At 32.6% G+C, this 24602-nt stretch overlaps 1 protein-coding gene across 1 annotated transcript in view; it reads left to right on the top strand.

Moving 5' to 3' along the window:
* The window catches only part of LOC129228557 (activating signal cointegrator 1 complex subunit 2-like), a 133024-nt gene that overhangs the window by 89230 nt on the left and 19192 nt on the right, over positions 1-24602 (top strand). Inside the window, exons 13-15 of the mRNA XM_054863243.1 lie at positions 2392-2538; positions 4250-4353; positions 10932-11075. Coding sequence (XP_054719218.1) covers positions 2392-2538; positions 4250-4353; positions 10932-11075 — 395 coding nt within the window. The remainder of the gene's footprint in view (positions 1-2391; positions 2539-4249; positions 4354-10931; positions 11076-24602) is intronic.

Raw genomic sequence — 24602 nt, 5'->3', positions numbered from 1 at the left:
ATTTGAATGGACAAAAACGCTTTAACTGTGGGAATGATTTTCCAAGCGGATAAAAAGTATTCTTCGGCGCCTTTTGATACATTGTGACCCTTCAAAACGACCAATAAACACAGAGACATCTCTTTGCTTTTCGGTTCTTTTATCGTAATTGCGATGACTTTTAAATCCCTTCTAAGTGTCCAGATATCAGTTGCTCAAGCGTGGGAAGTATTTTAAAGATAAATTATTACAAAAGATCAAAACTTGCGGCTAATCCCTTATTTCCCTAAAGGATACTTTTGTGCATGCAGCTAAAAGCCCCCAGCTGAGAGAGGAATAACAGAGACTGCCTGGGCAGATTTCCTAAGGAGATGTCCCCCTTGGTGTCTTGCGGTCAACCCTACCACATTATTTTCTTACAACAAAACAGTTTGAATCAGAAAGGAATTTCAAAGCAAGCTTTACTGCTTGTATTTGTGAACATGTCTTCAGAAGAAAAAAAAAGAAAATCTTGCTTGAAATCGAGTCAGATTGTTTTTCTTATTTTAAAACATATTTGGATAGATTTTAGTTAATTTCATAGGATTATTTACTAATTAAGGCAACTTGATTATTGAAAAGAAACCAAATATTTTATTTCTATTTTTAAAATCTCATAAAAGAAGGTGCAATTAAATTATTGGAGCTATTTTAAAACAATAAATAAAATCTGAAAAAGAAAGGGAGAAAAGGAATGTTTCGTTTCGTATGAGTAAAGCGAAAATAACTCAAAATATTATCATTTCATTTGTACTGTAGTATATATTTTATGTTTTTCATGGTCAATTATTACATATAATCAATGCGGTCGTCATAATTTTTGTTTGTGAAATTAAAAATATTCAAAACTGTATCACTAAAAATCCATCAAAGGATGCCGCGAATATAAAAAGTTAAAATTTAAGTTTGGAAATATCACGATTTAAAAATAAATAAATAATAAAAAATAATAATAGTATACAAATAAATAAAAAGCGTAGTAAACACATTATAATTTTTAAAAAAAATACTCGTACAAAATTAAGATGTTTAAGATAATTTTTAAAAAATGTTGTGTAAAATAAATTATAAAATTTGAGGATTTTGAACAATTTAGTGAAGGTTGCTTGTGTAAGAAGGTGGATTTTTGATAACAAGAAAAAAAAATCTGTTTATTTGCTTTATTCAGGCATAGAAATATTGTTAAATGTGTAAGGAAATATTTTCACACTTGTTCATCAGGAGTTCAAATGCCAGAATGCTTAGAAACAAAGCTTGCACGAAAAGAAAAAATATAATGCCTGATTATTTGAAGCATTATACGTGTCCCATCCAGGAGTACTTGAAAGGTTAATATCTCAGTAAAATAAAATAAATTACAACAAGTTTCGTGAAATACTGTAAGTTACATCCCTTTTGTCTAAGGAAAAGAGCTTGATTACCGCTCCCCTAAAAGCACCAGAACCCAACAGAGAAGCGCAATAACAGGGTTCTGCCCCTGGAAGGATCGCCGACACATATTCGGCCGAGGCAAAAACTGCTAGAAACGCCGTGACGACACAGGTTCGTCGAAGGCAGTTAGGAACCACTTTCTTGCGACGAGCCTGAATCGGCCGGGGCAGTATTAACACAAACTGCGCAGCCAATCCTGTATCGGCCGGGGCAAAGAATGGGTTAAAAAATGTCGGATATTTTATTTGTTTGCACCAAAAGGGTTCACTTTTGCGATCGCGATTTTTGTAAAGGGTTTGATTTCACTGTTACGATTTTTTGTACTTGTTGCTTTTGTTGTGATTTTATATCAATAAAATTTTATGCTTTTCTCATACTACATTATTTTTAAAAAATGGCGTTAATTCGCCACTATCAAGAAAATTTGCGAATACGGCAATCCCCGCACTTTTTGTGTAGTTGGCCGTTTACTCTAATTATTTATTCTTTATTTCGCAGTCAGACCATGTAAAATCATAACAGAATGTTTAAGTATTTACTTCTTTAGCACCTTCTTAAAAGAGGTGGACAAAATCGGGGAAAATGTTCACGTTTTCAAGTGATTTTTTTCTAAGGAAAAATCAGAGAAAATTTTCGGAAATTATGCCCTGGGGTATAAGTCGACCTCCTAACTTTAATATTCATTTTCTGTTATTAATTTCTTGAATTAAACGCAGGTATATACAGTAGTGTTTTTTTTTTTTTTTTTTTTTTTTTTTTTTTTTTTTTTTTTTTGCCACTACAAACTCTATAATTTATTTATACTAAGCATTCTAGCATATTGTTGTTAGTGACTAAGCATGCACATTGTATATTTGTTTGCAAATGATTTTTTTCCTGTTATTTTCAAAATAATAAATGAATTTCCTTTTAAGTGCTAATTTTTCTTCCTTTATTATGCAGGGCATAGCCGCTTTGTTGAAACCGAATGCTCCTCAGGAAGTAAATGGCAGTTTAGATGAACTGCAAGAACCTTGTGAAGCATTTGCTACTGGTGAAGTTGATACAATACGCGATTTATTTCCACATTTAGGGGATGGTTTCATTATCGTAAGTTGTTCTGTATAAAAAAAGCACAGTTGAACCTTGTTGTCATGCCACCCTGAGAATTGCCTACAAAGTGTCGTCATTACCCCAAATGTTTAAAATGCATATATGTTAAATATAAAAATGTTAATCATAAGATAATCAACTAAAGTAAATAATAAAACCTAATGATAATCAAAATCAAATCAAGAGTTATTTTAGGTACTGTAAGTTTTTGTTTTGTCTGAAATTACAGTGTATTTACAGGCAAAACAAAAATTCTCTGTCGAGTTATGCAAAACACATTTATACAAAATATTTCAAGTGCAAACATTCTTCTCTTTTTTATAAATAAAATGTTAGTTTTTTTTTTTTTTTTTTTTTTTTTTTAAGAGATTTTAAATAAACTTGAGGAAAAATAATTGCCAAATCAACATAAACAAAAATGAGAAAAATGGTATCATTACTTTATGTTAAAAAATTATTAATAATTGTAAAGAGAAATTTTGAATAAAGACTCAAATTATTTAGTTATTTTGTGCACATAAGATGTATCGTAATACGATTGAAACTCACAAAATCCTTAAAAAAATTGTTAAATGAAGGTTTAAATTTTGTAATAATTTATGCTGTTTGTAGACAAGACATATTTTAAACTCATTTAAGCACTCCATTTAAATTACTTTTAAAATGTCACTGTATTGTAGTTTATTCAGCTAAATAAATAGTAAACAGAGTAAGGAATAATCATTAGTATAGAATTGAACTTACTTAATACTTTTGGAAAGTAATGGTTTTTGGTAAAGCTCTTTTCAATATATTAAGTAACAAGTGCAGTTTTCATTGCGCTAAAAATATTCACAAGGAACAAATTGAAGGTTTTTGCAGAATAACGCACATTTATTGTTTGAACATAAATGTTTATTGTAATATAAATGGTTGGATTTCGAAAAATTTTATTAATCGCATATTAAAATTAAATGAGTTGAAGTGACCAGTTTGCACGCTTTTCTTTCTTCAAAATATCTTATCATAAAAGTTTATCTCTCCACCAGAACTACCCGAACACATATTCATTTGGACGGTAAAATGTGCTTCGCATATGAATGCACAATGCAAAACCAGATTTAAAAAATTTAAACAAAAATAAAAAATACTGTACCGATAGCTGTGTTGTAATATTTTGTTGTTGAATTATATGCAAAATTTTTCAAATTAAAAAAAGAAAGGAAGAAGTGCAAGAGTTAAGGTTTACAATTCAGCACCTTTAACTCAGAAACTGGTGTAGCTCACCAGACGAAACATACTGAACATAGTTTATTAATGCAATAGAATACATATACATGCATTTTCCATTCTCCCTCAGTAAACACCCCATTATCTGAAAATTTTTGTTTGGTTCCCCGAATGTTCAGAATAGAGAAAGTCCACTGTGTCTAATTTCAAAATGTTGCAATAAGTTACAAAACTTCTTTTATGCAAGGGGTTTCTTCAGTTTCTTCGCTATTTGATGAAAATGCTTATATTGCTGTTTTCACATGTTGCCTCAGATTCTTCTGGTTTCAGTTTATCAAACTGTTGTGCCAAAAATTCAGAGAATGCTTTTTAAATAAAATTTCCTTGCGTTTTAATATCATTTTCCAGTATGTAAAGTGAAAATCCCATGTTTTGTTCTTTACTTTAACTGCATTTTTTTCCCCATGTTTGATCCATTGGTTTTTCATTTGTTAAACAGGAATGCCTGGATTATTATTCTTATGAAGTTCCTAAGGTGATAAATGCTCTTTTGAGTGATATTCTTCCAGAATCGCTGAACAGTTTGGATAGAGATTTGGAAAGGTAGTGAGTGGAAAGATTCATTTACATTCCTCTTGCTTTTTTTTTTTTTTTTTTTTTTTTTTTTTTTGAATTATGCATTTTTGCTGTTTAAAGCCAATGTTCAAAACCTTTTAAGAAATGTTTGTTTCAACTCTTTGCAAAGAAATTTTTACACAATTTATGAATGATGAAAAATAAATCCCCTAAAAGCAGATAATTGACAAGTTGTTATTAATCTAAGACTTAGGAGCAAAATTAGATATTTTAATGTTTTACTTACTAATGAATGCAGTGAAATATTTTTAACTTAAGGGGTTACATTACCTTCAAAACATTTTTTTAATTAAAGAAAGTTATGTAATTCTTTGAAACCTTAGCATACATACTGATTTAGCAATCAATAATTTTTTTTTAATTAAAAATATATCTCACTTATTTTTAAATTCAAAATATTTAGGAAATTTTGAATTTTTAAAAACTTCTAAGGCTTTTTTGTTTTTGCACGTATTTTAAAAATGTCTTTTGCTAAATGACCATAATGATTTCTTAAAATCTGTGCAATCATTTGCTTACATATTTATTTGAACATTTTCCATAATTAATTATGTAAAAAATTGTAAAAATTTCTTAACAAATTTTGTTTTTAAAGGCTCTAAATACTTTATTAATTTATAAAATGCTTATTCAATGCACAGTTTTGTTAAATATATTATCCTGATTTCAAAAAGTATTACTTTAAAGCTGTATCTTTAATTTTAAAAAATCCTCCGGGATTCCAATAAAAATGAAAACACAAAATAGAAAAATGTCATCAAGAAAAAGCAATTTAAAGTTTTTCTTTTGCATAAGAACACATAGTGAGCATCACCTAAAGTAATGAGTCTTTTACCCTGTGTTTGAAATAATTTTCAGTTTTGAAAAAAGCAATAAAAAAAATTTGTATTGTTTGGTCATTTTTGAAGTAATGTAACTTAATTTTAAGAGTTGCAATCCATATTAAGGTCACTTCAAAATTTCATGCTGCCTTGAACATTATTCTTATGGGTTAAGGACGTATTTTTAATCACCCATTCAATCTTTTTTCATCCTTAACTCAAACTGTAATTTTGTCTTTCAAAGTATTTGAGACTTACCTCCATCATTAGAAAAAATAAGTTTCTTATGTTATTTAGTCTAAATAAAACATTTTTTAGTCTTGTCTATAAATATCATGTAAACATATTCTTTAATAACATATAAGTGAAATATAGTTTTTCGTTTAATTATTTTCTTAATCTTTTATCCAACTTTAAAATACCTGTGTAGATTCAACAAACTTCAAAAAAAAAAAAAAAATTTTATTTATTTTTTTTAATTTATTTTATTTATTTATTTATTTATTTTGAAAGTGGACAAAACAAGAAAAAGAGGACACATACTGAAGATTATTAGGGTTCTATTTCTATTTAAAACTTCTTTATACTAAAAAAGTGTGTTGGTTCATAATAATGTGAAGCTTAAAACTGATAAAATATGTACAATAGAACCTCGTTTATCCAGATCTCTCTGAAATAAAATTTGTAGCTTAAATTTTTTGTATGTTTACATAGGAAATTTTAAATTATGATAGTATGAACATAATTGTATGTACGCTAAACATCCGCTTTTTATTTTGCTTAAATGTACAGCTCCTGCTTAGATTATACACTAAATTATGGTAATCTAACACTACTGCAGCTAACGGTAAACACCACTGCAGCTGAACTATTGGGATAAAGGGTATACGCCCAAAATGTCGCGGCCAAAATGTCGCAGGCCAAAATGTCGCGGCCAAAATGTCGCCGTCCCAAAATGTCGCCGTCCCAAAATGTCGCCGTCCCAAAATGTCGCCGGTCCAAAATGTCGCCGGTCCAAAATGTCGCCGTCCCAATATGTCGCCGTCCCAAAATGTCGCCGGTCCAAAATGTCGCCGTCCCAAAATGTCGCCGGTCCAAAATGTCGCTGTCCCAAAATGTCGCCAGTCCAAAATGTCACCGGTCCAAAATGTCGCCGTCCCAAAATGTCGCCGGTCCAAAATGTCGCCGGTCCAAAATGTCGCTGGTCCAAAATGTCGCCGTCCCAAAATGTCACCGGCCCAAAATGTCGCCAGTCCAAAATGTCGCCAGTCCACAATGTCGCCGGCCCAAAATGTCGCCAGTCCAAAATATCGCCGGTTCAAAATGTCGCCAGTCCAAAATGTCGCCGGTCCAAAATGTCGTCGGCCCAAAATTCGCTAGTTCAATTGGTACGAAAAATTTAAATGTACGTCGATGCTTTTCAGCATAAAAGTTGCGAAAGAATATTAATTGCCTTTCAAAGTAAGTTCCTTCAAAAATTCCAAACGTTTTCTCCTGTCTTAATTCGTAAGCATCCGATTAATTCCAGAAAATTAATAGTTTTCAGAAAAATATACTTTTTTCTGTATACTATTAAGAACGTAAACATGCGAAAGGCTGCTGCAACGGATTTCTCTTTCTCGTTTAATCTGATTAATAATAATACTCAAGATGTAACGTAAAGGATCAAGATGTAATGCAAGGATTCAGACAAAAAATTGGTATGGAAGTAAAACTAAACTGTTCTAAAGGCGAATGAAAGAATAGTGAGGCGCTATGTGAATATGGCAAGAGAATAGGCGGTTTGTACTTTTTGGCGTAATGAAGTAAAAACAAATAACTCCTTCACTCTAGCATATTATTACCTTAGCGACAAGTCAGTAATTTAGGGGATCAGGCGGAATGGCCCCCGACTTTGAATTTTTTTTAAATATATACAAGTGGAAGTGCTTTTTATAGCAATCCTATGAAATTTGCATTGGTTATATGCCCATTATCCTCCCTCTCCCCTTTCACTAGAAAAATTCGAAATCACGGGCCAGGGTGGAAATCAAGTAGAAAGGTATCTTAATGAAATTTAATTTTCTCATAGATTTTTCAACATCACCCTAAGAACTGTAAAAAAAAAAAAAAACTGTACGTTTTCAGTGAGATATACGTTGGTTAAAGTAAGATCAAAACTGTTCTGAGACTTTTTCTGGAAATGAAACTGAAGAAGTTTAACAAGACTGCTCGAGACCTTCCTCTGAGAGGACATTTGTATGTCCTTTGCGACCGGGATTTTGGGACAGTAAAACAAATGTTTAACAGAGATGACAGATTATTGCCGTGGAAACTCTGTCTTATGAGTAAAATTCTGAAATTACGTCGAAATCTTCACCGTCAAATCTTTTGAAATCAATGAAACCCGTAATTGCTAAAACAGGTGTCTTTCACTCAGATTTTTGAAAAACGACTCTACGCGATGACAAATATTTTCAATTCTCAACATTCATGAAATTTATATATTCGATAGAACATCAAGGGGGACAATTTCAGAACAGCTATTTTATTAGAGGTTTTCAAGAGGATACTTTCATGCTTGCGAAGTAGCGCTTGTCAGCTGAATCACATTTTCCAATTTTAAATAGAAAAGAAAAAATTTCACAATGTAGGTTGAAATAACTGATATCAATGAGATTATTCAGATCAATTTTGACCTAGACTTATTTTTAAAATGAGTTTCAAAAAGTAATAGTTCTAGCTCAATATAGCTTGGTAATTCAGAAAGAAAAGAATACTGATAATAATAATAATAAACAAATAAGTTTTTCCCTCTCAGGAAAAAATGCTGTTTTAATTATTGAATTTTTACTACGCAAATTGTATAAGAATGCAAACTCGGTTTTTATTTAACACCCACGCTAGTTAAAGTGCTACAAAAATGAGAGGAATACACAGCTAATTTAGATTTTATTGATATCTTGCTCAACCTCTCATATTTAAATTCAGTACATTTTTCATTGTTTATTTAATTACACTGACTCACGTAAACGATTACGAAACTCAACTTAGAACGAAAATAAGGCTTGTTTTCGTTTAATTTCACTTGCATACTGCATTTTTGTATGAATCCTCGCATTACTTCTTGAGATATAGCAGTCACATAAAACGATTAAAAATATTCGGTGCTCCATCCTTTTGGGATGACTGAAGCCAAAAATAAATGAGCAACTCGCCCTTTAAGATATACTTGTAGACCAAATTTTGTCTTAACCCTTGTACAGTAGACCCTCGTTTTACGCGGGTGTTATGTTCCACGGAAATGCTGCGTAAATCGAAACCGCGTAAATTGAGACCTTATATCAAAAATAGGGATTAGGTTCCGTAGATAAAAAAATACTTCATTCTAGTGATGACTAATTGTATGAAAAGTTTAATGTGTACTTATATCGATTTTTATGCATAATATGCATAAAGAAAACAAACTAATTTCGTGTTCTGTTTATGAAGAAGAGCTGGCTATGATAGTCTTTTGGTAGTCATTAAGAATTTTTCCTCTAATTCTTTGCTGAGCATTAACGCATCCATGACCACTTGCGTCATTTCCTTGATAAAATCTTCCTTTACTAACAAATCAGAAAAAAGATTATTTCTATTGTCTACGAATGGTTCAAAATTTTCAATGTGAGCGTTTTTGGTTGTGTGTCACCGGAGTCGGTATCCTCGTTGGTTTTGACCTCCTTTGTCACTCCTAAAAGCTCTTCTTCCAGTGAGTTCTGAACTGTGTGAGTTTAATCACTTTACTTCTATAATGGAAAAAGCTCTGGAACCAATCGCATAAAATGTCTCCAAGGACCCAAGTTCGATTATTAGCACGCCAAAATGCAGTTAGTTACGAGTAATCAGCAATCTATAGGAGCTTGGGTTTTGAAAGAGAGGAAAATGTTACCTGTTTGCATTGCCGCATCAGCGTAAAACCGAAACTCATCTGCGTAAATAAAATAAAGGTGTCAAATCTTCAACCGCGTATAATTGAAACCGCGTAAAATAAACCTGCTGAAAACGAGGGTCTACTGTATTACTTTTTGAGATATATCAGTCACAGATAAAAAAAAAAAGAAAGGAAAAAAAACATTCGATTGCTCCACCCTCTGGTGTTATTGGCCCCAAAATCTGTCTCCCTGCTGCTTCCTAACATTTTATTTGATTCCGTTCATCATTTTTTGAGCAATGACAGTCACGCATATCGATGAAAACGTTCAGTTACTCCACTATCTTGAACGAATTGACGCAAAAAAACCACGTAGCCCTAAATCATATATGGGTACTTGCGGGTATCGTTCGAATTCTTACCACAGGTTTTGACGTAGAATGGCCCCAAAAAATCGGTCACATACAAACGCACACTATTCTTGAAGAAAAGTTTAAAAAAATTTATCGAACGTCAGAACTGAACGCCGTCAGAACGTTTTACAGTTGGTAGATAGCGAGTCACAAGAAATAAGATAACGTAACGCTTGTATTCTATTTGTTTGCTGAAAAACAGCCGAGAGTTGCAAATCAAAACGGAATAATCTTTTTAGAATTCATCAAGAAACTCAGTTAGTTCAGTCCCATTTTTAACGAAGACATTCATTAAAGGCAGTAATCATTTATTCTGCAAATTTGGTGTTAAACAGCATTTTTGTACATTTGCATTTTTCTTACCAACTGAATGAGCGAATTTTGGTTCTACGACATTTTGGCCCGGCGACATTTTGGACCGGCGACATTTCGGCTCGGCGACATTTTGTTCCGGCGACATTTTGGATCAGCGACATTTTGGCCCGGCGACATTTTGGACCGCCGACATTTTGAGCCGGCGACATTTCGGCCCGGCGACATTTTGGACAAGTGAGATTTTGAACCGGCGACATTTTGGACAAGCGACATTTCGGCGCGGCGACATTTTGGCCGCGACATTTCGGTGGCGACATTTTGACCCCGAACCGGATAAAGAGTTAGATTGACAGTGCTTTATTCAAATGACACATGTTTAAACCAGAAGACAATACCAATTATTTGTTTTGAAATGATGTGAAAAATTGTTGTGGTGTTTTTTTATTTCTGTTAAACAATTTTATGTAATTTTGCTACAAAATAGGATTTTTTGTCCCAATGGTGCGGTAAGTCTGCTCTTTTAGGGATTTGCATTGCATATTACCTTACTAGCCGGATTATCCGGATTTTGGACTATTCAAATAGCCTTTTGTTCCAGTTAGTCTGGATATGTGAGGTTCTATTGTATTTCCAAAGCTTGCTTGTGAAATTTTTGCATTTTGAGTGTTTGGGTTTGTTTCTTTTATTTCTAACTAGTATTACTCGTAACAGCACATGGTAAAAGTTTAATGGATGTTATTTGCAAGCCCATTGTTGCTGCAGTCACTTCCAAAGTAAGAAATGCTCTCTTTACTTACACATTGGGGGGAAAAAAGGACCGATTCTAGAGCACCAGGTATTATGTTAAAGAAGGTGATCTTGCCAAACAACCTATAACAACTATTGAATTTTTTTAAAAATGAAATGAAAAAATGCAAAAATAAAAAACAATTTCTAATGAACACTCAAAAACTTTATATGAAGAATTATGCACATTTTATACATAAAAATTATCCTAATGTGAAATTTGTACAAATTGTATGCTTTTATTTATACGTATAAGTGGACAACATTTGTTTGTTATGAAGTAAAAACTGTATCCTATGTTTTCTTTCTTTGTTTTAGAAGGGAATCAGCCTCTGTTAATGCAGAAATTTATGAAATTCCAAATTCCATTTTATCTGAACGACGGAGTATATTTGACTGTGATGAATTCGATGTTTTCTCTAGAAATGAAGTGGACATGAAAAAAATTCATAAGGGTAAAAAGTAAGTAGGGGAAATATCTAGGTTTCATTTATTTAATTATATTACCATGTTGCAAATCCAACCATAATTTATAACATAGCAAAACACAAATCTAATCGAATTTTAATGCAAGTCTTTTATTTAATGCTGTACTTATTTATGGAATTATACTTTACTTAAGTAAACCAAAAAGGAAATTATTGATCAATACAATAAGTGAACTTTAGATTAAATTTAATATAAAGAGATTTTGAATTAACAGTTACTTAAAAACTAGTTCAGGTTTTAAAAGATTTGAAGAGAAACAGAAATTCTTAACTTGCAATGGAGATCTGCAAAATGAAAGTCCTAATATTATCTATATAAGAGCGTAAAGTAAGTGAAATTGATAAATTTTGAAAAAAAAAATCAAGGAAATCAAGAGTTTTTAGCTGAGAACTGGGAATGCTCTCAAAGTTAGACTTCGGAACACTTTTGAAAAACTGGAATATATTTCCCTCCTTGAGTTTTATTTGTATTTTACAAGAAAGAAAATTTGATGCTGAAACACTTTGCTTCTTAATCACACAATAAAAAGTTTTACCAAAAGAATTAAAATACTAATTTATTTTTATTTTATTTTATTTTTTTTTTTTTTTGAAAGGAAAAAAGATTTGACCATGCTGAAATTGTTTGAGCAGGGCTGCCACTGCAGACTAAAACAGCGACTATTTTGAAGAGTTGCAGACTATGACGACTATTTCAGCCTTAATTAAGCCAAAACTTTTCATCAGCCAAACTTTTCTAATTTTGAAATCACTCTGTCTGCTAAATTATGCAAAAAGCTGCCAAATGGACTAGCTCGGCCTTATTTATTGCCAAGAATAAATAAAACAGCCCGTTTTTTTTTTTTTTTTTCTCCTGGTGCGGTCAGGCACCCGATTTCTTGCCAATAAGAAGAACAATGATAACTTCAGAGTAACAATAATAACAACAATAATGACGTTGTGAAGGGGAATATAAGTTTGGGGGTTGGCAATTACAACCTTGTACCTTGTACTTCCTGGTTGGGAAGGAAATGTGTAGTAGTTTAACTAATTCAATGGCAAAGCAAAGTTTAAAGGGGCAAAGAGGTTTTTTTTTAGGTGGCTTAGGTTACTCAGAATCATTATTTTCTGGCAACCCTGCCTTTTTTCTTTGCTTGATATTCTCTGCAGCTACAATATTTGGAGGATATTATGTAAGGAACATAAAGTACTCAGCCTTATCATTATTTTCATTTTTCTGTAACTGTAAATAAAACTGAAGTGTGTAAATGCAAATAAAAACTAATGATTGTTTTATCTGCAAAAGTGATTGTAAATTTAATTGAGTTAAACTTTTTTTTGTGATTTAAAAGCCTGACGTACCATATAAAATACTACAGTGTGTTATTAACATTTACTTATGCAATATCTCACTTGCTTCACATTTGTAAATACATTTGAACTTTATTTACTACTAGCTGTACCTGCACGGCGATGCTCATGCTAAGAATTTAAAGGAAGTCGGTTGAATAAAAAAAATCTACGACACTCCCCCCTGTTTTTTCACCAAGTTCGCTGCCTAAGGAGGCTGTTTAGATAAATTTAGCAACGGCATTAATTAATCAATATCTATCTTTTTTGTATTTTCTATACCTATTTCCAGTTGCGTTTTGTGTCATTTACCTTTTTACGCCAAAATTGCTGTACTCAAATATGTAACATAAAATAGATACAGCAAAACATCTGGCGGAAGCAACCGTGCTACCATAACCCACCCAATTAGCAAGTGAAACAAACTCTGGCCGATAAGAAATTGAGAATAAAAAGCACGGTACATCTAGGACAAAAAGGAAATCCCGTATCCTGTACGAAAAAGGATTCAACTCTCCAGCAGAAAAACAACACAATTAAAAAATACGGTACACCTAGGACAAAAATGAAATCCCACACCCTGTATGAAAAATTTAACTATAGAAAAGCTAACGTTTGAGAAAAGGAAAAAAAAAACTCTAGAATTTAAAAAAAATACCTTCCCCCCCCCCCTTCTGATGTCAAATAATCAGTAATCATATTCTTTAACTAAAATGCATGAACACCCTCTAAAAACCTAAATGGGAAATAAACAAATAATCCGCAACTCCATTGTTTATCGCTAAATTCGCCAAGCGACTTTCAAATTAAAAAGAAAATCAATTAACATTCGCACAATGAATTTAACAAAAATGACAACAGTGCAATAACTAAATCAAAAATCCACCGGTTCTACTATTTGAACGCAACCGTATACCGAAGATGACGTCACTGCAAGCACATTTAATCCATGCACCAAATATGACGTCACTGCAGAAACAAAAATCAAGTTTAACCTTGAAAATGAGCTCAATTAGGATCGCAATTAGAATCGCTTATATCTCCTGTTCTAATTAATTGAGAGAAATGGAACAAACATCATCTTGTTTGGAAAGGAAAGCTCTTTCCAACGACATATAATGTTAGGGGGTAGGGGAATTTTTTATCCCTAATTAGGCAAAAAACCTGACATTTCAGCTTAATTAGTTAATTATGAAAACATAATTAGAAATTTAGAATTCGGGCTTCGAGGTGCAGACCCCCGGGGTAGATTCAAATTTTGTGCCAAGTTTCAGGGCTGTAGGTTGTATAGGATTTTCTGGCCATCGGATAAAAACAAAAAAAGAAACAAACACCGTCACCTTTATATACAGGGTGTCCACCCTAAAAGTGGACCAATAGCTAATTCCTAAACCGTTAGAGATAAGCGTATAGTTTCATTTTGAAAAAAATCTTTAAATTGCGCAAAGACTCGAAATTCATGAAATTTTTGTCAAAAAATCAAATTTTGAAAAGTTACAAAATTTAACTTTTTATACAGTCTCCCAGTCCTAGCAATGATATTTAGTAAAACATTCCAGACACACTAACATTTACAACTAAAAAAATCACTCTTCTACAACTAAAATTGACAAGTAAATTGACTGAGACAAGACTGAGTAAACTGAGACAAAACTGAGTAAATTGACTGACAACTAAAATTGACTGAGTTATGAAGTTTTGAAAAATCAAGATTTTCGGAGATTTTATGACATCAGCGAGTTAGCTCTTAAGGGGATGTATGCGAATTGACAAAGTGTGTTAATAGGTTTAAATTCATTTTGGTTCTTGTTATCAGGGGACAATATTAACGGTTGAAAAGATTAAGCAAGTGCTATTCATAAAGTCAAAGTCTTTTTTTTTAAAGGGAGGGGGGTGGGTAACGAAGTGGTTTGTCCTTTTGTTTTAAGAACCTCTAATTTCCATCCCCCGAATATCACTAAGTAAATGGAAATTTTTTTAAAAGTTCAAATCAAGTAATATTTTTTAAACAATTATATTCTTTTTTTTATTTCAAAAAATGTCTTTGTTTAATGTCAGGGGATTTTTTAGGCAATCATGAGTTGCTTATTATACTCATTTGACCAAATTTGATGTTCATCTGATTTTTCAGACTGCCATGACGACTTATTTAGAGAGAAAAATTGTAGTTGTCATAGTTACAAATCATCAGTGGTTTTATTTTACAGTAGAAGACCGTTATAACGCACACCTTGGGACCAGAGCTTTTGCGTTATACAGGTTTTTGCGTTATATAGATCATTTCACAAATTTTGAAACTAATATTCAGAATATATCTATACATTAGCACTTCAGAATGAGTTTTATCTGCAATGAGTATTAAAGCACCAATATTACAATTAGTTGTTCACAAATAAATATGTTTCACAATCAAAAGAAAGTGCATTATCCTGCACTTCTGCTAGCTTCATGGTTTGCATAACAGCTGCATTTTCAAGAGGCATCTGGTATTTTCTATTTACTGTAAGTACTAATTTTCCTTTAAAAGCTTTGAATTAAGATGGAAAGATGAGAAACTATTTCAAAATTTGATTTGCCTTACAGTTTTAATGCTTGCAAAGCAAAACAGAGGGATTTTTTAAACTTCAAAACATATTGTTTACTTCTGAAAAGTTGTGCGTTTTTTAGAGAATTGTGTAATATAGGTCAGCATTATAATGGTCTTCTACTGTATTCATATTTTTTTCAGAGCTGAACACAGGCAGACTTTACATTTAAAAAAAAAGGTTTCTGTGTGTAAAATTACGTTTTTCAAAAAAAAACCCACCTACGTAGATAATTTCATCTTCATACAAAATTTCAAGATTACTAATTTTCATCATTTAAGATTGATCAGAAATAAAAATACATGATGGTATATGCTGTTAATAATCTTATGATAAGTGTACGTGTGGGTATCAGCCATAAAATCTAATTATATTTATTACCGCATCCTAATCACTACTTTTTTAACAGATACACGTCATATTACCTATTCTAGAAAGTTAAGTTAAAATTTTATGACAGTTGCAAATTTCTTAGTCATTTCTATTCCATTTCATTTAACGAATAGGCTTTCGCAATTCATGATTGCGAAAAACATAATTTAAATTCAAGATAGTTTAAATTAATTTTTTTTAAACATCTTGAATTCAAATTATGTTCCTCGCAATCGCGAATTGCGATCGGACCCTACGTGTTGAGTTTTTTGTTTCTACAAATGAAATGGAATGGAAATGAGAAAAACATTTGCACTCATCAATTAATTTATGAAACACGGAAAGCAATCGAATCAGTTTTTCAAAAAGAATAATGAAAATAAGACTAACGAAAATATTTAAGTTTAAGAGCACCTAAGCATTGTTTCAGAAAAAGAATTTAAGTTGTAACGAAAGATTCAAGCCACCACTTACATCGTGTGCACAACTTTTGTTTTTCTTTCTTGGCCAGAAACTTCCGTTACAACCATTAAATGAAATGCGAAAAAAAAAAAAATTAAGCATTACAAAATTATTGTCTGCCCTCTGAAATACCATAACAAAAGTTCTAAATACTTCAAAGTTTTACGGTTTTCCCTTTCTTTTAAGCATACTTTTTTTTCCTTTATCAGAACACAGTAATTTTGAATGCAGCGATAACCTTTTGCATAAATTTGAGATTCAACACCTTTTTTAAAATCAAATTCTCATATGGAAATTAGATATTATTGCAACAAAATTACAAACAAATAGATTTTTAAAAAAAATCCTTTTAATCATAAATAGATCTTTGAGCTTATAAATAGTCCTTAAAAAGTCTTTTCAATCATTGATAATGCTTACTAATAAAAAAAAATAAGAATTCCTAATGACAAGAATAAAAATAAATTTAAACATATTAATACACTTTGTCAATTTGCATATGTGCCCTTAAGAGCTCACTCGCTGGTGTCATAATATCTTCAAAAATAGTGATTTTTCAAAACTTCATAACTCGGTCAATTTTAGTCGTAGAAGAGTGATTTTTTTTTTTTTTAGTTGTAAATGTCAGTGTGTCCAAAATGTTTTACTAAAAATCATTGTTAGGACTGGAGGACAGTACAAAAAGTTAAATTTTGTAACTTTTTCAAAATTTGATTTTTTTGACAAAACTTTTCACAAATTTTGAATCCTTGTGCAATTTAAAGATTTTTTCAAAATGGAACTATATGCTTATTGCTAACGGTTTAGGAATTAGCTATTGGTCCACTTTTAGGATGGACACCCTGTATATAAATGAAAGGTTTTGGGGATGACCTGTTAATTTTTTTCAACCACATGTCATATTAATAACCATTATAATTATATGGGTGCTAATCTTAGCTTTGTATTACTTAATAAACATACACTGTTGAGTCTTCTTTTTTTTTTTTTTTTCATTATTTTCGTTTTATGGTAAATAAATAAACTTTAATGTGTAAATGTAAATAAGAGCTTTTGAGTGCTTTATATCCATAAGTGATTGTGAATTTAATAAAGGTTTTTAGAGGTTTTTTTTTTTTAATTTAAAAGTCTGTTGTACCTTATAAAATAAAAATAACAAGGGTGTATTAGTAATGCTTTGAAACAGAAACGTGTTTTAACTGCAGTTGACATATCGCACCCTGGAAAGGAAAGTGACATAACTCAAAATTTGCTAAAAGTGTAATAGCTAGACTTAAAATCTAAATTAAGTGCTCTTTCTTGCCACAAAACTTGCTCAAAGTTAGCTTATGTAACTGGTGCATGGTGCCTTATAAATAATATAATTAATACCGATACATCATTTTTAATTTTTTATAAATTAGAACAAATACTTCCAAACTCAAAGTATGCATTACTAATTTAAACAACAAAAACTAACCAGTAAACATCAAATTATAATTCTTTTGCACGTATTGTAATATTGGGGACTCAATCGCTTAAAACTATTAATGCATAAAACCTTGATTTTCTCCAATGCAATTTTTTTGAGCTGTGTCACTTTCCTTTCCATGGTACGATATGATAGATAGCAGATGGTTTCTTAACAGACCAGCAGAGGTTCCCAAACTTCAAACCTCCACAGACCCCCTCTATAAAAACTATGAACTTCGCGGACCCCCCCCCCCCCCCTTCCCTCCTGGCGTGCGCAAAAAAAACCCCTCTGACACAGTTAAATATATTTTTTTAAATATATTTAACTGTGTATTTTTTTTTAAATATATATATATTTTTAAAATATATATATTTTTTAAAATATATTTAACGCTTTTTTTCCTTTAAATTTATTTATTCATTGTTCTGTATATTTTTCAGAGCTCTTGTCTGGTATTCATTTCTTATATTATTATTTTGAGTTAGTTTGCATTCATAAATTTAAAAAGTACAAATAAAAAGTTTGTAAAGTTTAGAATCTCAAAACATTAAAAATCATGTTTAAAAAATAAGAAAGAAAAACTACTTGATACCAATAAAGGAAATGTTGACGTAAAGAGAAATCTGTTCTGGTAACACAAATGTGATGATCAGAAACAGGCTCTGAAACCCAACTAGGCTGTTCCTAGTCAATTTATTGGTCCCAAATGAAAATAATTGGCCTTTTTAAAGCTATCTACCCCCTTGCTCAATATAGCCTCTTCCGGCAACTGTTCTTAATACCCACAACCCTACTAAAGTTGTAATTTTTCTTCATTTGTATAGCATTAACATATCCATAAAAACATGCAGAGTACATAAATATTTTACTATGCGGTGACATCAATAAAAACTCGAAAAATGTAACAGTATAATGTTTTTTTTTCTATAAATCTTTGTTTTGTATATATGTCTCCAAGCATTTCATTCGACTTTTTCTTTGACTTGAATTTCTACTATTGTACAGTGTTGCTGGGGTGATATTTTGCTGCTCCTGAGATAAGTGATTTTTTACTGTAATTGTTTATTTTACTGCTTTAATTTCAGTATTTTTATTGTATTTTATTATATAATTAAGTATTTTTGTGCTTTTAAGTCTTATTTTTGATTTACTTGCTTTTTTAAAGTGTTTTTCTATTCTTTGTAGCTAAGCCTAAAATGTGCTGATTTCTTGTTGTTAAGCCTGAGTGCTCTGTTAAGTGTGTGACTTGTTTATTTTAATTTACTGCTTGTCTTAGGATTTTGTAATTCTTGTACCTTTTACTTCCAATGCTTTCTAATTCTAATAATTAGTTTTATTTCTTCAATTTTGCATTTTTGTATTGACTTTTAAGTGTATCATTTTGAGCTAGAATGGGGGTTATATGCATAATGAATAGGACTCGGCCGATGGTTCAACAATTTAGCCATCGGCATCGGCGGCCGATGCTAACTTGCGGGAAACATCGGCCCATCGGCCTTAAAAAACATCGAAAAGCCGATGGATTTGGCCGATGTTTTTGAAAAAAAAGGATTTTTGCTGTTTTACTTTTTAATACAAAGTAAATGGAGTTGTTGTTTTCATATAAAATTATTTACTTAAATTTCAGTATGAATTTCTATTTTTAGTCATTCCTAGAAGAGTTTTTAATACTACATTCAGGTACCAAACAAGTTAATTATTGCATTGTTTCTTGCAGCAGGATGTACGTATGTATCTGTCATAAGTCATAACACAAAAATGATAATCCGTAGAAGGTTAAAGTTTCGTATGTGGGGTCTGCGGACTTTCCAGTTGTGCACTTCCCTTTTTGTTTTCGATCGGATGTTCTGAAAAGCCTGTTTACTCATTTTTTGTGGCTATTAATTACTTATTTCAATGCAAAACTAATATAGCGTCTCAGACTGACGATCATTTGGTAATATATTGCCGAATTGGAGACCATGGAAACAAATATGAGATGGCGAAACCGATTTTTGTGTCATTTTATTAGATTCCCGTTGAACGGACGGTAATTTTTAATTTTTCGATATTTGTAAAATGAATCACAGTAATGCAGTCTTTTCTGTATCGCTTTGGCGGAGTTACAAGTTTGGGGCCCGTCGAAATACATTTTGGGGATCACAGAAGTTGTAAAACATTTATCATTCGCATTTTTGTAACTCCTTCGGTGGCCCTATGGTTATGGGGACGCGCAATTGCAACATTTGCTATGTTTTAAAGCCGCCATTGCACGTCAAAACAGACTCGGGTGCAAGTTTTGAAAGGGTTTTCTGCTCAATGTTTATGATTATTTTGAACTCTATTTTTACGACTATTTTTTGAATTTCCGAGAACACTTGCGTGCCCCTCCTCCCACTCCCTCAATTTCTGAAATTAAACTCTAGTTGTACTTCTGAGTTGTTTAAAACTAACACTATTCATAAAATTGGAGATTTTTTTTTTTCAAACTTTATCTATTGTTTAGAAAGAATTTAGGGCATTAATGTAAGAAATTGATTAAAGACGTTTTGAATGGTGACATAATTCGGAAATCAAAGGGATTTTTGAATTTTTTTTTTTTTTTTCGCAAGTGCTGAAGTAGATTCAGAAACTCTTCCGAGGCGTTAGTGGTAGCTGTTCTGTACAAAAAAAATGAGGCAGAGGTTGGGGCCAAAGTGTGATTTACTCCAAAATCACAGGGTGACCCCCCTAAACTTACCTCGTCGTTTCAAGCATTTCTTAAATATTTAGCGATTATTTATTTTGGTCAAGAAATGTCATTTTGCGTATTTCTCATACTTGTTTCACCTATATTTCGTAAATTGCCATCTTTTTTGCATCATTAATAGCGATTGATATGCTTCGTAATGTGAACTATTCAGGGTAAGGTTTTATGCAACTTGACCTCGAACTTTTAGATCATACTATGTACGTATGAGTTTTCAATTTACTATTTCATAACGTTTTTGAGTGATGCAAGTTTACGCGCATGAAGACATCACAAGAGAATTTGCGATAATTAACTGAGGAGGCGTTCAAAATGGATATTTGGTTATCTATATGTTCTTAGGTACATATGTATGTACAGATGTGCCGAAAAACTTGTGAAGTATAAATTTGGTGATAGTAAAATAGAAATTTAGGTTGAAATCTGTTTTTTTTTTCTTTTTTTTTTGTGATTACAATTCTTTATTCGTAGAAAGGAAGTAAAGTGAAATGAATCAATGATCCTTTAAAACCCTGCCAATCTTATCAATTTATTTCTGTTTGATTTTTTTTTTTTTTTTTTTTGCCATCGGCCATCGGCAATCGGCCATTTGGAGGAAAACAATCGGCCAACAATCGGCATCGGCCAAAAAATGCCATCGGTCGAGCCCTAATAATGAAGGAGGTTAAAAGTGGTAAAGGGGACAAGTGGATTTCTTGTGACCTATGTCAGATGTTCTGCTTGTTTAAGGGGAAGGATGAGTCTGAGAAGGATTTCATTTGCACTAACTGTGTTCAACTCTCAGAAATCAGAGTTAGGATGCTCACTTTGGAAGGTGAATTAGCATTAGGCTGTAGGAGTGTAGATGGGGTAAACACTCCAGAGGGAAAGGGGGAAGTTAGTAAAAAGGAGGTGGGCATCAGCTGTGTGTTAGATAGTGGGAATATTCCAGAGGTAAAGGGGAAAGTTATTGCTGAGGCAACAGACTGGGAAACAAAGGGTATAATTTTGGGAGATTCAATGGTGCATGAGGTGGGAAACTCAATAGGCAGACGTAAAGTTGCTAGATGTTGTTTGTCAGGGGCTCAAGTGAGAGATGTAAATAGGGTTGCTGAAAAGAAGGGGGTATTTAATAAAGAGGATGTAGTTACTTTGTAGGTGGGAACTAACAATGTAGGCCATAGTAACAACAATGAGTTTACTAAGGAATGGGATTCCCTGTTGGACAAAGCAACCAACTGTTCGGCAAATGTCCAAGTGGTTGGTTTGCTTCCCAGATATGGAGTGCATAGGAGTTGGTTAAACCAACAGGCTACGTGTATAAACCTGGTACTCAAGGAAATTTGCATTAAGCGTAGTATCAGGTTTATTGATGCATGGAATAAATGTAAATGCGATTGGATTGCTAGGGATGGCCTGCATCTGAGCTCTACGGGGTCAAAATGGTTAGTGGTTTGGTTTTAGAGGATTCAGAATCAAAAAACTAAGTTGGAATGGGGGGCATGCTTTAAGGAGCAGAATTCGAATGGGTACTAACTATTGGGATTTTAGTAGAAACGGAAATAGGGTGGTTAGTAAGAGATAAAATTTCAACAGTTGGGATTCAAATAATCGCGCAGCATTAAATAAAGGTAAGATGGGCTTACTTAAAGTTTTTTATACAAATGCTCGTAGTTTTAGGAACAAGATGGAAAAATTTAAAAGCATAACAATAGACGAGAGGTTGGATATTATTGGAGTTACCAAGACAGGGGCTACCGAAAGTGATGATGATTTATTATCTATTGCTGGGTATAATTTGTTTAGACGAGATAGAGTAGGTAAAAGAGGTGGTGGGGTTTTATTTTATGTCAGAGACAATTTAACTTGCAATGAATTGGTAATTAATGATAAACCTAATGGAATTGATATGATTTTGCTGGAGTTGATGAGCAATAAGGGCAATAAAATACGTTTAGGGAACATTTATAGGCCACCCAACTTAAGCCAGGGTCAAGATGAACAGATGTTTAGTATTATTAGTGACATTTCAAGCAAGGGGTCAGTCATTATAATGGGAGATTTTAATTTTCCAGGAATTGATTGGAATAATTTTTACCATACTAATAGCAGAGAAGAGGAATTTTTGAAAGTAATTGGTGACTGTTTTTTAGATCAAATTGTAACTCAGGGTACTCGGCAGGACGTGATTTTGGATCTAGTTTTCTGTGATATGGAAGGTTCTGTTCAGGGGCTATGTGTAGGGGAATACATTGGAGACAGTGACCACAACAGTATTAGGTTTGGGATTAAATTTGATACGCACAAAGTAGAGAATTTTAGGTTTGTGCCCAATTTCAGAAATACTGATTTTGTGGCACTTAGGCAGAGTTTGAAAGCAGTTTTTTCTTCTGGATTGGACAATAGCGATGTGAATCTTCAGTGGGCAGAGTTTAAGAAAAGCTAGCGAAAACGGTTGGGGATCATGTTTCTTTTAGGAGAAAGGGTGTCAACACTAAAATTTGGCCAATGTGGTTCTCCAGGGAAACTAAAGACGCTCTAAAGTACAAGCAAGCTGCTTTTCATAGGTTTAGAGAAACTCGTCACAGTGCAGATAGGCTCCAATATTGTAAGGCAAGGCGTAAATTTAAGTATTTGGTACAGATTCAGAAAAGAGAGTTGGAGCAAAGACTGGCAGATAACATAAACAGAAATCCCAAGAGGTTTTTTGCATACTCTAATTCGGGGAAAGTTCGAAATAGTCATATTGGGCCACTGGTTGATGAGCACTTAATTTTAATTCAGGACGATAGTGATATTGCTAATGTTCTTAATAACTTTTTTTCGAGTGTTTTTAATGATAACTGTATCTCAACAGTTGACACCAACAAGACACAAGCTATAGTACAGCTTGAGGACTTTGTATTTTCCAGGTATGACATTTTACTTCATTTGAAAAAAATTAAAGACACTAAGGCTCCGGGACCTGATAATATTTATCCAAAAATTTTAGTTGAATGTGCAGAGGAATTAGCAGATGTAGTCGTAAATATTTTCAATGCTTCTTATAACTCGGGGACAGTGCCAGAGGACTGGAAGCTGGCTAACATTACACCGCTCTTCAAGAAAGGTTCTAAAGGGTGTGCGGGAAATTATAGACCTGTGAGTCTAACTTCAGTGGTTTGCAAAATTTTTGAAACATTGATAAAAATTAAGATAGTAAATTTTCTAGAGACTAATAATCTATTGACTAGTTTTCAGTACGGTTTCGGGAAAGGTAAATCTTGTGCAACTCATTTATTACATTTCTATGATAAAGTTACCATGTCTTTGGACAATAAGAAGCCTGTAGATTTTGTTTACATTGATTTTCAAAAAGCTTTCGATAAGGTACCGCATGTTGCTCTACTTAGCAAATTTGCTGATCTAGGAATAGGAGGGAAAACTTTCATTTGGGTAAAAAACTGGCTGACCGGAAGGAAACAAAGGGTAGTTGTAAGGGGAAATTATTCTAATTGGAGTGAGGTTTTAAGCGGTGTTCCTCAAGGATCAGTGTTAGGGCCTGTTTTGTTCATTGTTTTTATGAACGATATTCCTAAAAATATTTCTGGGAACATGAATTGTTTTGCTGATGATGTCAAAGTTATGGGGACTGTAGAAAATGAAGAACAAGCAAAACAGCTGCAAGAGGATCTAGATCATATTACGAAGTGGGCTGATAAATGGGGAATGGCTGTTAATGTTGGGAAATGTCAAGTGCTACATTTAGGGCATGGAAATTAGTGTACAAGTTATTATTTGCAAGGTTCAGTCATTAGTCAGGCAGACAAAGTTACTGATCTGGGGGTCTTAATAAGTCAGGATTTAAAGTTTAGCCAACAGTGCAGCATTGCTAGTAACAAGGCCAATTAAGATTCTTGGGTTTATCAATAGATCTATTTCAAACAAATCTAAAGAAGTTCTTCTGCACTTATATAGAAGTTTGGTAAGACCTCATTTGGAGTATGCTGTTCAGTTTTGGTCTCCTTATCTTAAGAAAGACATTAATGTATTGGAAAGGGTTCAAAGGCGAGCTACAAGGCTAATAAATGGACTTTCTCACTTAGACTATGATTCCAGGCTTAGAAGGCTAAAAATGTACAGTCTTGAGCAAAGAAGAGACCGAGGGAACATGATTCAGTTGTTTAAATTTATTAAAATAAAAGATGTTACGGGGCTGAAGTTTAGCACTGAAAACAGGACAAGGGGTCATTGTTTTAAGCTATTTAAATCTCAGGCTAACATGGATGTTAGGAAAAATTATTATTTTAGCAGGGTAGTGGAACCTTGGAACAGCTTACCAGAAGGGGTGGTAATGAGCAATGGAGTAGATAGTTTTAAGAGGGCCACTGATCTTCACTGGGGATTGTAAATTGACTAGGACCAGTCTAGCTGGGCCCAGAGCCTGTTGCTGGTCGTCACTTTTGTATTTGTAATATATAATAGTGTAATCACGCCCAATAGCTTATCCACATTGTTAAATTTTATTACTTTTAAGTAAATTATGATCTAAAATTAGTTGCACCAATGTGTAATTTTAAAAAAAATTTGAATATATTAAATTCTAAAGTTAAT

This window comes from Uloborus diversus, chromosome 1 (assembly GCF_026930045.1).
Source record: "Uloborus diversus isolate 005 chromosome 1, Udiv.v.3.1, whole genome shotgun sequence".
Classification (NCBI taxonomy): Eukaryota; Metazoa; Arthropoda; class Arachnida; order Araneae; family Uloboridae; genus Uloborus; species Uloborus diversus.
Note: the sequence above shows the minus strand (reverse complement) of the source record. Positions and strands in the feature narration are given on the sequence as shown.